This window comes from Neopsephotus bourkii, unplaced genomic scaffold, assembly GCF_033783945.1.
Source record: "Neopsephotus bourkii isolate Nb327-2 ecotype Australia unplaced genomic scaffold, CSIRO-AGI_Nbou_v1 NB_718, whole genome shotgun sequence".
Taxonomy (NCBI): domain Eukaryota; kingdom Metazoa; phylum Chordata; class Aves; order Psittaciformes; family Psittacidae; genus Neopsephotus; species Neopsephotus bourkii.
The window spans coordinates 1,120,591-1,137,812 of NW_026901217.1; the positions used below are offsets into that span (position 1 = coordinate 1,120,591).

The following is a 17,222-nucleotide window of genomic DNA, read 5'->3' on the forward strand; positions in this document are numbered from 1 at the left end:
TTCCCATCTTCGTTATAGGCTCCTTTTAAGTACTGAAAAGGTTGTCAAAGTACTGTACTGAAAATGGTTAATAAAATGTTTGAATGGGAAACAAAATTTAGATTTCCAAAGGTACTGAAACACTTGTGAACATTTCTAGAATCAGTTTAATCTTTCTGCTAAATAACTAACTTGTGACAGGATTCATGTTTCTTGTTCACTTAATTAGCATAAAATGAGTAGAAGAAAGTTTCTTCATTTTGGCTCCACCAACACAAGCTCAACAGGAACTTATTGGAACCGTGTGGTGGCTGAGGTAGACAGCTGACAGAGTGCTCTGTGTCTGCAGTGTTGCTATGGCCATGTGGGAAGTGCTGCTGTCCCGGCGTTTCATCTTGGAGAACGTCCTGAGGGAGCTGAACATGAGGTTCCACTACCTGAGTGTGCAATGGAGATTCAGCTCCCACAGCGTGGATGCGTGCACCCAGCTCTTGGCTGTGAGTAACCAGCCCGGTCCTTGCTCGTGCTCAGGGCCGTGCCTGCCTCTCCAGGAAAACAGGCACGGCCCTCTCCCCTGCCACCTGCCCCAAATGGTCACAGAGGAGGACACAGCCCCTTAGGGCCAGCCCAGCACCAGGTTCCCCTGCCCCAGCCACGCAGGGCCACGCTGTCTGGGTGCGGGTGCACAAAACCCCTGTCTGCCCAGGCAAGGCAGTGCTCTGCTTGCACAGGCGGAACCAGCACAGACAAGCGTGTGGTGTGTCCCACAAGCGCCGAGTGTCCCCTAGGACACACTCTCCATCCCCGGTGCCCTTGCCCTGAGCCCCAGTGGGACCCAGGGGCTGTACTGTGCGGAGAGCCCTGCAGGCTTGGTCGGTCTCTCACTGCCATCTTTGTTTCAGCTGCTGGCCTCCAGCCATGTGACACCAAACATGTTTGCTGGGGTGTACAAAATCCGGAAGCTGCTGCTGCCTCCAAGGCTGTTCTCCATGCTGCTCCATGGCCTCGTCACACTGTCAGAGTCACCTGACTCGGTGAGCAGGGCATAGTCAAGTGAAGCCATGCTGGCCGCCTGGGGCTGGGCAGTGGGGAACGCGGTGGCTTGACCTGGGCTGGGAGTCGGGAGCTGGGGTGACGGCTCCAAATGCCCTCAAAGTCCCCTCACGTGCCCCCATCCCCTTAATGCACCCACGGGCAAGGCCTGCCTGGAGGCTGCTGCGGGAATTCCTGTGCCACCTCCCATGCACCCAGACGGGAGGCTGCTGCTTAACGGCCAGAGCATTTTGGCCTGGGTGGTGTTTCACCACTTCACAAGAAAGAAACTCTGTGCTTCTTACAGGCAAGGAAAATACTGGTCATGCTGCCAGACTTGACGAACATCCTGCACAGTGTCCACAGTGACGACAAGATGAGGGCCCTGCTCATATTCAGAAACGTGATGGGTCATTTGAAGAAGCAGGCCAGCTCCATCGCTCTGGAGCTGGCTGGGCAGCTCCGTCATCTCTTTGATGATGTAAGGCTGCTGTGGAAACCTAGTCCCACTGATGGGCCCTTTGCAAGAACAACTGCCTGGCAGCACAGCCTGGCGACAGCGCTTGCTCAGGGCTATGCCCCTCCTCATGCCCCTGCGCTCTCATGGGGATGGTTTCTGGTCTCTGCAGCCCAGCCCAGCTGCTCCCTCACAGGCTGATGGCTCTGGGAGACCTGAGGCCCCTCCCCTCAGCCACGCTGATGCCCTGGCTCAGGGAGCAGCTGTTACTGAAGTCCTCCTGTCCTCCTCCTTACCAGGAGCGCAGCCAGATGCGAGAGCTCTCCATCTGCCTCTTCAAAGACATAATACAGATGGCGGATTGGAAGGACAAGCGGCAGATGCAGAGGCAGGTGCGGAGGAGCCTGGTCCCACTCGTGTTGCACATGAGTGATGAGATGGAGAGCGTGGCCAAGGTACAGATTCCAAACCTAAGCAGTGGTGCGGGGCAGGGCATGCTGAGCCCGCAGGGGTGGCAGGAAGGCAGGAGCACTGAGACCTGGGAACCGGTTGGAGCCACCCTAAGCTCCTGCAAAAGGCAGCGCTAGGAGCACAGAGAACAGGGCATAGAAGGGAGAGCAGGAGCAGCTGACACAGACATTTCCCACACCTGCCCTACGTGGTCCAGCAGGGCTCAGCAGCAGGGCGCAGCAGCAGGGCATGACCATCCCTCCTGACCAGGGAAAGGGATGGCTGGGGTTGGCATGGTCTGGAAGGGATGCCTGCTGGCCTCTGCAGATTGGTGGGTTTCAGCTCTGCTCTCTTTCCTTCTGTTGCAGCCCTCCATGGTTTGGTAAGAGAAGAAGAACCCCAGATTTCATGCCTGGCATCTCAGACAATGCACATCCTCACCTGTTTACACGAGCAGCAAAGACGGGGATGGATCCGGCGGGCGCTGTGCTGCTCCCTCTGAAAAGCCAGGCAGCAGTTAAGCCCTGTTTAAGAAAATGGGTCTTTCTGATTAAAGTTCTAACCACAATTCCAAGGCCATGGTGTCCTTCACACGCAGCGTGGAAAGGCCAGTTGGGAGCTGCTGGGCAGCGGTTGCGCCCCAGCCACCCTCATCGGCCCGGCCATGGTCGTTGGGAGCACCGCTGACAGAGTGCACAAAAGTCAGGGCTACACATCCACAGTTTCTCTGGGCATCCTGTTCCAGTGCCTCACAACCTCCTCCACTGCAGGAATCCCCTTCAGCCACTCCATCCAAGCAAAGGCACTGGCCACCACCAACGTAGATGGTGCAGGTCACCCTGCTGGAGCCGCAGCCTTTGCTCTCTGATAAGTGCCCACCTTTCTTCCTTGAGGATTACATGACATGTGTGCCCTGACCTGTGCAGGCGGCCTTGGAATGTCTCTCCTTCCAAGAGGTGCCTGCCCTCCCTGCACACCCTTCTATGCCCTGTTCTCTGTGTTCCCAGCGCTGCCTTTTGCAGGAGCTTAGGGTGGCCCCACCTGATTCCCAGCAGGACTTGGTGCTTCCCCACCTCGAGAAAACTCCACTGTATGCCACTGTCTGCCGTGAGCCCCTGACCCACTGAGGAATGTGCCTTCCCTGGAGATGTTCGCTTAGGCAGATCTTGTTCAAGGGGCTCTCAGATGCTTAGGCACTTTTTCAGTTCTTCTGTGTGCTTTCAGTGCTTCTGTGTGCTTCCATCTCTCACATTTGCATCAAAGTACATGCTCTTACGGGCACCAGCTTTCCCTTTTGCTGCAGAAATTCCTTTTTGTTGGGGGGGGGGGCAGGGTGTTAGAGATACAGTGTTGGCTATTCTTTGCAATACGCTTTTGAGCCACTTGGAGGAAAGACAGTTTGAAATTGCTAAGTATTATTATTTTCTTAGTTATTGTAATATTTTCCCTTCGCTTTGAAAAAGGCACACTTCCTTCTGAAATGAACGTTTCCATACCAAATTTATCTATTCTATCTTTTAGAAGTGTCTAACACTCCAGGAAATAAAGAACAGAAATGTCACAGCATAAAATACAATCTCTTCTTTGTGGAAAATTTTGTCAAATTTTATCTGCATGCTAAATTTGCATGTGAATGGACAAGTATTCATGGTGAAACCATTAAGCCCTCACTGGGTGAAAAGAAATAAAAATAGTTTGAAAAATGAATACAAATACACGTGCAAACTGTGTGTTTTCCCAGCATGATATATGGGGTTTTTCTATTCTGTATTAGTTCAAACTGTGAATACATTAGGGGCTTAAATCACTGGAAGCATTCAAAAATATTCTGACTGGAACCAGGACTAGATCAGAAAGGTGAGTAGGTTTTGATGCACTGTACCTTACCTCTAGCCAAACTCAAGGAGACCTTTGTGAGATCACTTAAAATGCAAGTAAAAGTCCTTGCTTGCCTGAGGCAGTTCTGAGTAGCCAGAATTGTAAATCCCCTATCTGCTTATCTTGTCCAGATCAACTATTTAGTGCCTCTTTCACAGAAAAGCATTATTTTTCTTACCTCAGATCTTCACACTGTGATGTATCTATCCCCCTTTAAGTTGTAGCCCTGTTGTCACACCATAGTTGTGATGCAGAAGTGACTGTGTCATTGTATTGAAATATCATCACTATAACTTGTTTAACAGAATGGTATCAGTCTCATCTTATTCTGAGCTTTAAACAAAATCTGTTAAATCTGCTGAAAGCTTTAGGTCAGCTCTCCTGTTGCAAAAGTATTTGTAGCAGTGGGAAGATGTAAGGAGCTCAGGTGGACAAGAATTATCACATTTTAGTTGCTGTTATATAAAAAGTTTAGAGACAGTCATCCTCATCATCTGCAAAAGGTAAGAAATGTGTAATTATCCTCTAAAACATACTGCCGGTTGTATGAAAATGAGATTCACTGTGGTCTTTTTGCAACTAAAGGTTTTAACTACCTATATTAATACGCCATCTGATCTTACAAAGGAACATATGCCAATCACTGTTGGCGTTCATGTTAAGATTTTCTAATTAATACTTGCATATTATTAAAATCTCCTACTTTCCTTAAGGGGCATTCAAAATCCAACCTTGGAATTAACTTGAACTTCAGTATAAACTATCAAGCTGACTTTTCTGGCTGCCTCTGCTGTGTAAATAATGCAAAGGGCTTGTCTGCTCTTGCCCCGCGCCTGATGCTGTGCTCTGAGAGATTAGACACTTACATGCACTTCTGACACTTGTGTTTCCTATGGGAAGCAATACACCTATGAGATAATGAACAAGAAACCACAGCCCATTGGAGACTGTTATTCTCAGCTCTGCAGCATTGAAAATATCCACTGGAACCTATGGTTATTCAAGGATTCTGGGTGTCCAGTTTAAGATATCTTGAAGATGCCTATTTTCTGGAAAATGTGTGCTCAGAACTTTCCAGTAAAATAGCTAAGGGCAGGTCTGCAAGACTGCGGACGTCAGTCTACTTATCAGTCAAAGATATGCAGGTGCTAAATACAGCAAACCTTTATTTTACTCATATTGTGAGACAAGGAATGGTTCTTTACATGTTTCGCCTGTCAGCAGCAGAAAGCAAGTTCTGTTTCAAACGTACTATTGTGTATGTATGCCTTTCTGGTTCCTTGGGATGGAAGAAGTCAAGTACTGGAAGATGACTCCTTTGTTCACGTCCATAAGCTTCTTACTTGGGACCCTTTCTTGAAACATGTTAACATTATTTGTCTCGTTGCTCCTTCTCTCAGATGTATTTTCTCAGTCCCATGCAATTCACACCTCAGCAGCTGGGTTTTCAGTAGAGATCTATCCTGTTCTGAGCAACTGGTTACACAGCAGAGAGCTCATGAATAGAGCTGCTTTCTGTTACTCCTTGGTGAAAAATAACTCTTAAGACTTCCCAGCTCCACCAAGGTCTGTCTCATCACACTGAGAACATAGACTGCAGCCCTTGCACACAAAGAATGAAAACCAAGTGTCAAGGGATGTCTTAAAAGTTTTCTGGGACCTGAGTGCCCTGCACCAATAAGCTCCATCCGCCCTGAAGAGCCTGACACCTGGGCCTTCCGCACACATGCTTTACCCCTACGCCGGTGAGCTCCATGGAGGTACAGTTCCTGGTCTCTAAGCCTGGACGGAACTTTGCTGTAGTTGGCTCTATGCCTGCTCTTGCTCTGAGAGCTCAGAGCCACCAAGCGTTGGTTGCTCGTTATTCTTTCTGAGATTTTCCCTAGACCTGCCATTTCACAGCTTGTGTTTTTCTGAACACCACTATCTGTTCCTGTCACTTACTCTGCATAAGGCCAATGGGATTTTAGAATCATAGAATAGTTAGAGTTGGAAATGACTTTAAGAGCATCAAGTTCCAGCCCCTCTGTCATGAGCAGGGATACTTCACACTAAACCACGTCACCCCAAGGCTCTGTCCAACCGGGCCTTGAACACCGCCAGGGATGGAGCATTCACAGCTTCCCTGGGCAACCCATTCCAGTGCCTCACCACCCTCACAGTAAAGAACTTCCTCCTTATATCCAACCTTAACTTCCCCTGTTTGAACCCATTACTCCTTGTCCTATCACTACAGTCCCTAATGAAGAGTTGGCTGAAGCGGCTGGAATATCTCTACATTGCTCCAAGCATTTATTACAGGTGCTGGCAGCTGACTGGGTAGGTTGGGATGGAATGATGCCCCCCTCCCTCAACACATCTAGTTTAAAGCATCCTTGACCAGTCTGGCAAGCCTCCTACCAAAACCGCTCTTCCCTTTGTCAGACCAGCTCCACCAGACCCCAGGAGACCTGGCCTACTAACTTGGCTCCCATGTTCAAGATACCCAAACCCCTGACTATGGCACCACCCTTCTAACCATTTATTAACCTGGCCAATCCTTCTAGCCTTTCTGGGGTCCTCCCCTGTATCCTGGAGAATTGATGAGAAGACTGTATGAGCTCCAGAGCCCCTAACCACCTCTCCTAGGGCTCTGTAGTCCTTCTTCATGTTCTCCAGGCTACTGCTATCTATACCCCTAGCACCCACATGGATCACTAGAAGTGGGTAATAGTCAGTGGGACTTACTAGAGCAGGCAGCCTCTCTGCAACATCCCTGATCCGTGCCCCTGGTAGGCAACACACCTCTCTTGAGACTCGGTCAGGCTGACAGATGGGTGCCTCTGTGCCTTTCAGAGTAGAGTCCCCTACTACTACGACTCGCTGCTTTTTCCTGGCAGCACCAGTAGTGATCTTTAGCAGTGCCCCAGCCGATTGTTTGTGATGCGAGTGCGTTTCCTCATCAGCCCCCTGCAGGACAGCAAAGCGGTTCTGGGTGGGGACAACAGATTTAGGAGGAAGCCCCGTGCTTTGAAGCATCCTCTTCCTCCTTTTTATGTTGTGGATTTTTATTTTTTTTTGGGGGGGGGGTGGGGGGTGGGGGTGGGGGTGTGGGGTGTGTTTTGTTTTTATTTGTTTGGTTTTCTGTTTGTTTTTTTTTTCTTTGTTCGTTTTTGGTTTTTTGTTTGTTACTATTTCCCAGCTTCCTGGGTTAATGGCCTCCTTGTTTCCTCCATGAACTATAGGGGACGCTTGAGGCCCCTGCACAGTTTGGGCCAGGAGCAAGCAGTCCTGCTTCCTCTCAGCTTCCCTGACATCTTTAAGTTTATTGCTAGCACCCCGCAGCTCAGCCACCTGCTTCAGGAGGACCTCCACCAGGGAGCACCGGGGGCAGCCCTGCCCATTGTACACCCTCCCCTCACGAGACCAGTGCAGGCACTCTCTGCACTCCGAGCTCTGCACTGCAGCCTCCCCTCTCACCGGCTCTGCCTGGGTGCCAACGCTGGCCACCGCCGGGGCAGTCAGAGCAGAGCTCCCAGACCGGGCCCTGGTCATTGAGGCAAGCGCTCAGGATCCCCCTCGCCTGCCCCCGCTGACTGCCTCCACCCGCCCTGATCGCTCGCGCTCCTGGGGCAGGTTTTTCCCCAGCCGGGGCTGGTGCCGCTCCTCCTGGTACCGCCCCCTGTGAGTCCCTGCTCGCGTCAGCTGAGCTGCCGGATCCTGGGCAAGTCCTGCCTAGGACTTGAGGCTTCCTCGGTGGCTGTTGCTGCTCTGAGTTGAGGCTCCTGGACGCTGAGCTTCCCCCAGCTCAGGTGTTGAAGGCGTCCTCTCTCCGGCTACTCACCTCAGCAATTGACCCCACCTCAGCAGCTGACCCTCACCTCAGCAGTTGACCCAGTCATTCAGTTGGTTTTCCTTGGATACTGTTATGATGTCTACGTATCTCCTAGACTTTAATATGCAGCTCTGTGAAGCAGGGACGAATGACCTCCAATGGGCTGACAGGTCCTAGCAGCACATACAGGCTTAAAGTGATTTCCCAAAGATCAAGCAGCTTTGTGGCAGAGCAGCGATGATTATAACTGGGGCTTTCCAGGAGAGATAGGTACAAGCAGGAATCCCTGCTTGTCGCTTTTTGAGGCACTTCCATGCCACCTAAGGTCACTGCTTCAGGAAATCTGAAATCACAGGATCCCGTCAAAACTCGCCTATCAACCAGTATTAAGCTGTTCCTCCCCAGGGCTAGGAAAGGTGCCAGAACATACTCTCTGAAACATAACATTATTAAAAAAAACTTGGATTTTTCCCAAAGAAACATCTGCCTGATAAAAATTGTCAGGGTACCAGCGATGAGGGAATACCATGTTGGGAGGACAGGCTCATAGAACACTTTCAAAAAAGACTCCTTATGCTTTCAAAAATCACACTGAATTGACACCTGCTAGTCCAGAAAAGCTTAGTATCAAGCAACATTTTTCCTTGAGTCTAAATGGCAAAGCTCATTGCTGCAGAAAACTTGCTGGTTATCATCCAGAGAAACAGAATATTTTCAAAATCTAGTTGAAGCTTTTGGTAGTTATTTTCTTCCTACAAAATGCAGCCTAATCATTGCTTTTTTGTAACTGAAAAACAGAAAAAGCAAGTGAAAAAAATTGCCTTAGAATTTTTTCTCTTTCAGTTTAACACACGTTAAACTGAATCGTGCACGTGCAGTTCTACTCAAGGTCTTTTTGACACCTCTTGACTAGTCTGGCTGTGAACATCATGACACATGCCAGTTACCTTGCCGTAACAAGACCCCATATGACGTGAGCAAAACATGGGGCTCAGGGCACCCCAAGGGGACTCAAGTGACCAGGGGAGAACAGGCCTTGTGCCCCTCACAGGAATACCCTGTCCCTTATAGTCTGAGTGGTGGGCTACCATGGTGCCCTCTGTGACCAGCCCTTTGTGACATGTCCCTCGTGACCCACCATGGCGCCCTCAGTGACATGCCCTCTCTGACCCATCATGGTGCTCTTAGTGACGCATCCTTTATGACCTACCATGGTGCTCTTAGTTACCTGTCCTTTATGACCTACCATGGTGCCCTCGGTGACGTTCCCTTTCTGACCCACCATGGTGCCCTTTGTGACGCGCCCTTGGTGACCCCCCCGGCCACTGTATAAAAGGCAACGGCTCATACCCCTCGTGGCAGTGTCCGGCAGGACGGTGACGGGACAGAGCAGGAGCACAAGACTGGTGCAGACCCCTGAGCGCAGCCCACATTGCTCCCTGTTGCCCCAGCAGCCCCACGGTGCCGAGACACTTCTTGGAACATTCTTCATTCCCCACCCTATACCTTTGTCTGAAGAGGATGATGGAGGAACACGCTGCGTGCATGCAGTTCATCCAGACTTTTCTGGAGAGCTCAGTGAAGGTAACTGCAGCCATTTCCAGGGTAGCAGTGTCTGCGATTCCTGACGGGGCCACCGGCTCCACTGCCAGGGCTGCTGGCTGGGAGGGGCTGCTCCCCTGGGTTCCTGCACAGCACTGCAGCTCCACTGTTCCAGTCTTGCTGGCCCCTTCTCACACTGCCCGTTTGTGTCTCTGCTCCCCGCTGCCCAGGAGGAGGCTCAGAAGATCCAGTTCCTGCAGACCATCTCCACCCTGAGCGAGGCTGCCAGAGATGAGGGCTTCTCACAGGAACTGAAGGAGTTCTATCACCAATTTCAGGTGGCAAAGAACATCGAGGTGAGGGCACACCCGGCTGCTCTGGGGAAGGGGGCAAGTTGCCAGGCGCCAGCACACTGTGAGGACACACAGGGCCCATGCAGGGGGAGGGCGGGGACCAACGTGCACGGACAGACACTGAGCTGCCTGAGGGGATGTGCGTGTGGCTGAGCAGCCCTGCAGCAGGGCCATGCCGGGGGCCAGTGCTGGGCTGGGGGCAGAGCCTGGTGCTGGTGGCCATCAGGTCCCATCCCGGTTGTGTTCTGCAGGCACTGGTGGAAGAGGAGCCCATGGACCACCTGCGCACAGCCGTGCGGCAGGAAGCCATGCTTGCCCTCGCCGATATGAGGTATGTATGTGCTCAGCCCTTGGTTTGGCTCCTGCAGACCAGGGCTCCATCCCTCTTGCGGGCCTCTGCTCCACAGGTCTGTGTCCACCTGCCCAAGGCATGGAGGCAGCGCTCCCAGCGCCCACGTCTCACAGTTCCCTCTCTCTCTCTTTTCAGCCAAGTGGACATGGCACTGGGGGGCATGAAAGAAAGCCTTTTAGAGGCCTGCTTCAGGAGTGTCTTCTTGCTTCCTCCTAAAACAGACATGCAGGGCCTAGACAGCTCCCTCTACTTTGATGTAAGTGCTGTTGTGCTGTCAGGAGCACTCAGAGCTGCTCCCTGGCTGCCACGTGCTGAGACACAGCCAGAGATCCAAGGCACGGCAGGGTGTCAGCTTTGCTTTCCCTCCCTCGTCCCTTCGTCTCCTTCCCCTGGGCCTCGCCATGTCCAGTGCCTCTGGACTGGCTCCTCTGCCCACCGCAGCTTGTCTGCCCCAAGGCCTCCCTTAGCCAACCAGAGGTGGCAGGGGTGTCCTCCCCTGGCGGGGGGAGTTAGACCCGTCCCTAGGGAGAGAGGGACTGCAGAAAGACTGACACAACCTTTCTCCTCCTTGCAGACCCTGGATGCCATGGACATCCTGCTGCAGAGCTTGGTGCTCAGCTCCCCTGGCTGTGGGGAGCTGAAGAGTATCTTGCAGGTGCGGCACTGGCAGAGAGTGGGGTTCGCAGGGGCTGTTGCTCACCCTGGAGGGACAGGAGTGTCCACTCTGGAGTGGACGGTGTCCTCCCCAGCACCACGCACACAGCACACCGCAGGAAGGGTGCTCAGCTCCCCTGGGGGACCCAGACATGGCCCACCGTGCTCTTCCAGGAGCAGCGTGACTCTGGCTGCAGTCAACGTCATTTCCCCTCTGCAGCCTCCTTCTGTACCATGGCAAAGCCCAGCCCATGGCACTTTTGGGCCAGCTCCATCCCCAGAGCTTTCCAGAGCTTTCCTCGCACCAAAGGAGTGGGAAGCATTGACCCCTCTCCTCAGGCACCACAGCAGTGGCTGCGGGTGCTGTCCTTCTTCCCCTGCCTCGCAGTCCCTCCTGCTTTTCTGCCCAGGTCTGACTGGGGCAGAGACCCACTGGAACCTGCCTCTCCTGCACAGGGAGCCCAGCCCTGACGCTCTGCACTCCTGGCTTCCTAGAGAGCCGTATGCCCATTCCCCCATTGCAGCCCCTCCAATCCCTGGCAGGGTGCTGCCCAAGAGCTGAGCCTTCATGGAGAGGGGACACAGGCCTGTGCTTTTGGGGAGGGCACAGAAAGAAGCAGACTCTACCCTGGGTTGGCATCTGCCTCCCTTCAGGGCCACAAAGACTTCATGGGTCCAGTCGGGACTTGAGCAGGGCTGCTGCTGCTGCTGGCAAAGGCACCCGTTCCCAGGGCACAGCAGCACTTTCTCTCCTTCCAGTTGCTGCTGCCTTTCACCGACACTAAGAATGCAGCTGCATGCGAAAGGGCCGTGGTGAGGATTGGGAAGCTGGCTGATCTGATGGACAGCTCTTCCTCAGTGCACGTAAGGAGGCAGGCACCCTCCAGCCAGGCTGTCTCCCATTCCCTGCCCACCGTGGGCATCAGCCTGCAGTTTGAGATGCCTGAGGCATTCAGCACGGCTCTGCCCTGGGCAAGGGTCTCGGCTTCTTTCTTTTTCCCACGGTCTTCCCTCCCCAGCGCCCTTTCTGCCAGGAGCCATCTCGGGCCCCAGTCCTGTGCAGGACAGCACTGCCCAAGGAGCATGGCGGGGGCCCAGGCCTGGCAGCTCTCCCTGCCCTGCTGCCCAACTTGGTGCTTTGGGAGGGCCCTGCAGAGCTCTGACCTGCCAGGATCCTTCCCCGGGGCAGACTCTCCGTTCAGGGCTTTTGTCGCAGCTGCTGCCTCTCAGCCCTTCTACCCATCCTGCTTCCCTTGACCAGGTCTGGAGCTTGCTTGGAGGTGACAACAGCTCTTCCCACGGCGACGCTATCCATGACCGCCTCCTGGGACAGCTGCTGGGACATCTCATTGTTTGCTGGACTAGCAAGATCTGGGAGATCCAGCATGAGGCTTTGGATGTTCTTCATTACCTCTTCAGAGTCATCCAGCAGGAAAAATGTAAGAGAAGCTGTGTCGGGCTGCGTCCCTCCACACGCAGACATCTCCTCGTAGTCCTGCTTGTTTCCCCGAGCATTGCAGTGGATTCCTTTTGTACTTGCTGGAAGTTGTCCAGGAAAGCCTGCCCTCTTCCCTCACCTCCTTTGGCCCTCACAGCTGCTTTCCCACAGCATCCCAGCTATCGTTTTGCTGCAGAAGCTGAATGCTCACCACAAGTCCAGTTCTGTGCTGCTCTCCTTCCCACTCTTCTCAAGACCTCTCAGAACCCAGCTGTTCCATGGTCCCCATAGCCAAAGCCGTCATTGATGGCAAGCAATGCTGTGTCCTAATGACTCTTCTGTGATCCCCTCTTGTTTAGGTGTGACATCACTAGGGGACAGCCTAAAGCATCTCTTCACACCTTTGCGTGGCGGCAAAAGGAAAGCCAGGAAACCCTCCTGGCTTTCCCTGTGCAGCACCAGGAGCATTGTCAAGGTAATGAGCTTCTCCCTTGCTGGGCCTTGTCCAGAACATCAGCACGAGACTGGTGTGAGCAAAGGGGCCCAGAACCAGCGGGCTTGGCATGGTCTCACTGTCCCTGGTGAGAGGGTTGCTGCTGCTCTGGAGCAGGGACTCCAGAGGGCTGCACTCCGGTGTCCCAGCAGCAGCTCCAGCTCTCCTGGCCACCAGGAAGCCCTGCTTCTCTGTAGGGCCAGCACACCATGCCCGCGGCCCCAGCCCTCCTCCCTCACCTTGGGCCCCTCCTCATCCTCCACCCCGCAGCGACTGCAGCTGCTGAGCAGCACTATCAGGGCACTCGGTGTGAGACGTCTTCCCTGCCTTCCTTCCTCCCGCAGGCATTTGGGGAATACCTCCACCCCCCTGATAAGACGGTCATCCTTCTCAAGGCCATCGAGGCCATGAGAGACTCATGCATATGCGATAAGGAGGAACTGATCAGCATTGTGGATGTGGCCATGACAGATCCTGCCTCCTGGCTGACAGAGGTAAGCAGCGTGTGGCTGCCCTGCCCTTGAGCCCTTTCAGGCACTCTTCCTCCCTACATCGGGCCTTCCCTCACGCAGGTGCCTCAGGCACCTTGAAGCCATTTCATGCCAGCAGAGTAGGACGGGAAGGGTGGCCATTTCAGTGGCAGCTGAGGGAATGGCTCCAGTCTGGTGGCAGCACCACCCTCACTCGTGTGCCCTCCAGGTGCCAGTCGTCGTTACCTGCATCTACAACAACCTGGAGCACATCAACACAGCGTCGACGCAGCACGCCCTGGACATGCTGCTTCTAAAGATGGCACAGCAGTGGCCAGCGCCTGCGATCCTGAGACTTGTGCATCTGTCTCCAGCATGTGACAGGTACTGACCCCCACAGCCCTTGTGGGTTTGTTCCGTGTGGGGAGAGGGGCCTGGGGGCTCACAGAAAACTACAGGGCACCCCTGAGGAGCAGGGCCCTGAACCCCACCACTCTCTCCAGCCCTGCTGGGTTGGCCAGGCCTGCAGTAGCCAAAGCTGGCCAAGCCAGATCCGAGCCACTGCACGAGGTTCCTCCCTACCCCATGGGGAACACTATCTCAGCCGCCTCCTGCCTGCCCAGGCTGGGACCCGGGCACTCCAAGCAAGGGGTTGGGAAGGGCCAGGGCTTCAGGACAGCCTGGTTGCTGCAGGACTGGCCCAGGCACCGTGTGGTGGCTGGGGTGGCCCTGCCGACAGAGTGCTCTGTGTCTGCAGTGTTGCTATGGCCATGTGGGAAGTGCTGCTGTCCCGGCGTCTCATCTTTGAGAACGTCCTGAGGGAGCTGAACATGAGGTTCCACTTCCTGAGTGTGCAATGGAGATTCAGCTCCCAGGGAGTGGATGCGTGCACCCAGCTCTTGGCTGTGAGTAACCAGCCCGGTCCTTGCTCGTGCTCAGGGCCGTGCCTGCCTCTCCAGGAAAACAGGCACGGCCCTCTCCCCTGCCACCTGCCCCAAATGGTCACAGAGGAGGACACAGCCCCTTAGGGCCAGCCCAGCACCAGGTTCCCCTGCCCCAGCCACGCAGGGCCACGCTGTCTGGGTGCGGGTGCACAAAGCCCCTGTCTGCCCAGGCAGTGCTCTGCTTGCACAGGCGGAACCAGCACAGACAAGCGTGTGGTGTGTCCCACAAGCGCCGAGTGTCCCCTAGGACACGCTCTCCATCCCCGGTGCCCTTGCCCTGAGCCCCAGTGGGACCCAGGGGCTGTACTGTGCGGAGAGCCCTGCAGGCTTGGTCGGTCTCTCACTGCCATCTTTGTTTCAGCTGCTGGCCTCCAGCCATGTGACACCAAAAACGTTTGCTGGGGTGTACAAAATCCGGAAGCTGCTGCTGCCTCCAAGGCTGTTCTCCATGCTGCTCCATGGCCTCGTCACACTGTCAGAGTCACCTGACTCGGTGAGCAGGGCATAGTCAAGTGAAGCCATGCTGGCCGCCTGGGGCTGGGCAGTGGGGAATGCGGTGGCTTGACCTGGGCTGGGAGTCGGGAGCTGGGGTGACGGCTCCAAATGCCCTCAAAGTCCCCTCATGTGCCCCCATCCCCTTAATGCACCCACGGGCTAGGCCTGCCTGGAGGCTGCTGCGGGAATTCCTGTGCCACCTCCCATGCACCCAGACGGGAGGCTGCTGCTTAACGGCCAGAGCATTTTGGCCTGGGTGGTCTTTCACCACTTCACAAGAAAGAAACTCTGTGCTTCTTACAGGCAAGGAAAATACTGGTCATGCTGCCAGACTTGACGAACATCCTGCACAGTGTCCACAGTGACGACAAGATGAGGGCCCTGCTCATATTCAGAAACGTGATGGGTCATTTGAAGAAGCAGGCCAGCTCCATCGCTCTGGAGCTGGCCGGGCAGCTCCGTCATCTCTTTGATGATGTAAGGCTGCTGTGGAAACCTAGTCCCACTGATGGGCCCTTTGCAAGAACAACTGCCTGGCAGCACAGCCTGGCGACAGCGCTTGCTCAGGGCTATGCCCCTCCTCATACCCCTGCGCTCTCGTGGGGATGGTTTCTGGTCTCTGCAGCCCAGCCCAGCTGCTCCCTCACAGGCTGATGGCTCTGGGAGACCTGAGGCCCCTCCCCTCAGCCACGCTGATGCCCTGGCTCAGGGAGCAGCTGTTACTGAAGTCCTCCTGTCCTCCTCCTTACCAGGAGCGCAGCCAGATACGAGAGCTCTCCATCTGCCTCTTCAAAGACATAATACAGATGGCGGATTGGAAGGACAAGCGGCAGATGCAGAAGAAGGTGCGGAGGAGCCTGGTCCCACTCGTGTTGCACATGAGTGATGAGATGGAGAGCGTGGCCAAGGTACAGATTCCAAACCTAAGCAGTGGTGTGGGGGAGGGCGTGCTGAGCCCACAGGGGTGGCCTGGGCATCAGGGAGGGCAGGAGCAGCTGACACGGACATTTCCCACACCTACCCTACGTGGTCCAGCAGGGCTCAGCAGCAGGGCATGACCACCAAGGCCTGAAGAGTGGAGTCTGCAGGGGCTTCCCAACTGTCCCTGCATGTGCTGGGGGCCAGGCCTTTGGGTCCCTATCCCTGTCCACAATCTCAACAATCCTTGTCCCCCCTGCAGGCCTCTCAGGAAGCCCTTTGGGCAGCTGCGAAGGTGCTCAAATGCAAAGGGCTAAGTCCCCATGTGGAGACACTGGAGAGATGGAGAACTGTGGAGCTCTTGGTGAGGACAAGTCCCAGGCTGGACACAGGGTGGTCCTCTCACCTCCCCACCCTCAGGTTGTTGCAGGAGGCCCATTTGGGCCCTGGTGGTGGCACAGGGGGCTCTCAGGAGCTCCAGACCCTGCTCTGCCTGAGGCTGTCTCTGAGCCTCAGCCCCACAGGCCTCCTGGCTGGGAGATGCATGCGGCCTGAGGAACAAGGGGAGGTGTGGAGTGCTGGTAGGAGAGAACAGCCCAGGTGACTGGGGAAGCTCTGTGTCAGCCCTGGGCCTTTGTGCTCTTTCCAGCTGGAGCAGGAGCAGAGCAGAGCTGAAGAATACGTGTGTCAGAGCCTGCTTTACCTGCAGCATGCTCAGGTCAGCGTGAGACTGGCAGCCGTGAGGTTCATCGGTAAGCCGCAGCCCCTGGAGTCCCTCTTTTGGCAGCCTGGCCCCAGTCCCATCTGCTGCACTGGCAACGAGGAGCAGCCCTGTGGCTGCCAGAGCATCGACTGCCCCGTGCAAGGCCTGTGCAGCCAGGGGATCTGTGCTTCCCCCTCCAACCCCTGCCCTCGCAGCGGGGCTCAGTGGCACCTTGCTCAGTGCCACCTCCCCCTGGGTCCTGTCCTTCCCTGGGATCACCCTGCTGAGGGGAAGAAGGGGTGCAGCCAAACCGGCAGAGGCGGGGCCGTGCTGCCGGGAGCGTGCTGGGCAGCAGTGGGTCTGATGGAGCTCTCTGCACAGGGCTGGCTGCGCGGTGCCTGAAGGACAACAGCAGGGACATGCTTCTGAAGGTGTGGGAAGGTAAGCAGGGACAGTGCTGTGTGTGCTGGGGCTGGTGGGGCAGGGGACAGAGCCTGGGCAGCGTGCTGCCATGCCCTGTCCTGCTCCAGGGAACATCTCGGGGGCATTTGTTGCATTTGTGAGCAGCAGGTTCCACATGATCCGTTTGCCCCACCTGCGCCTCCTGACCAGGGAAAGGGATGGCTGGGTTTGGCATGGTCTGGAAGGGATGCCTGCTGGCTTCTGCAGATTGCTGGGTTTCAGCTCTGCTCTCTTTCCTTCTGTTGCAGCCCTCCATGGTTTGGTAAGAGAAGAAGAACCCCAGATCTCATGCCTGGCAGCTCAGACAATGCACATCCTCACCTGTTTACACGAGCAGCCAAGACGGGGATGGATCCGGCGGGCGCTGTGCTGCTCCTTCTGAAAAGCCAGGCAGCAGTTAAGCCCTGTTTAAGAAAATGGGTCTTTCTGATTAAAGTTTTAACCACAATTCCAAGGCCACGGTGTCCTTCACACGCAGCGTGGATAGGCCAGTCAGGAGCTGCTGGGTAGCAGTTGCGCCCCAGCCACCCTTATCGGCCCGGCCATGGTCGTTGGGAGCACCACTGCCAGAGTGCACAGAAGTCAGGGCCACACATCCACAGTTTCTCTGGGCATCCAGTTCCAGTGCCTCACAACCTCCTCCACTGCAGGCACCCCCTTCAGCCACTCCATCCAAGCAAAGGCACTGACCACCACCAACATAGATGGTGCAGGTCACCCTGCTGGAGCCGCAGCCTTTGCTCTCTGATAAGTGCCCACCTTTCTTCCTTGAGGATTACATGACATGT

General features: G+C 55.0%; 2 protein-coding genes across 2 annotated transcripts; both read left to right on the forward strand.

Moving 5' to 3' along the window:
- The first annotated feature begins 8,915 nt into the window (after window positions 1–8,915).
- On the forward strand, window positions 8,916–11,073 carry LOC133212584 (uncharacterized). Its single transcript, XM_061354202.1, has 5 exons — window positions 8,916–9,194; window positions 9,383–9,508; window positions 9,757–9,836; window positions 9,993–10,113; window positions 10,432–11,073. The coding sequence occupies exons 1-5, from the start codon at window positions 9,132–9,134 to the stop codon at window positions 11,071–11,073; spliced, it is 1,032 nt and encodes a 343-aa protein (XP_061210186.1). The 5' UTR covers window positions 8,916–9,131.
- Window positions 11,074–13,682: 2,609 nt separating this feature from the next.
- Window positions 13,683–16,397, forward strand: LOC133212585 (uncharacterized). The gene is made up of 6 exons (XM_061354203.1): window positions 13,683–13,817; window positions 14,104–14,349; window positions 14,655–14,828; window positions 15,104–15,259; window positions 15,532–15,633; window positions 15,919–16,397. Exons 1-6 carry the CDS (start codon window positions 13,683–13,685, stop codon window positions 16,372–16,374), a joined length of 1,269 nt encoding a protein of 422 aa, XP_061210187.1. The 3' UTR covers window positions 16,375–16,397.
- Window positions 16,398–17,222: the final 825 nt, after the last annotated feature.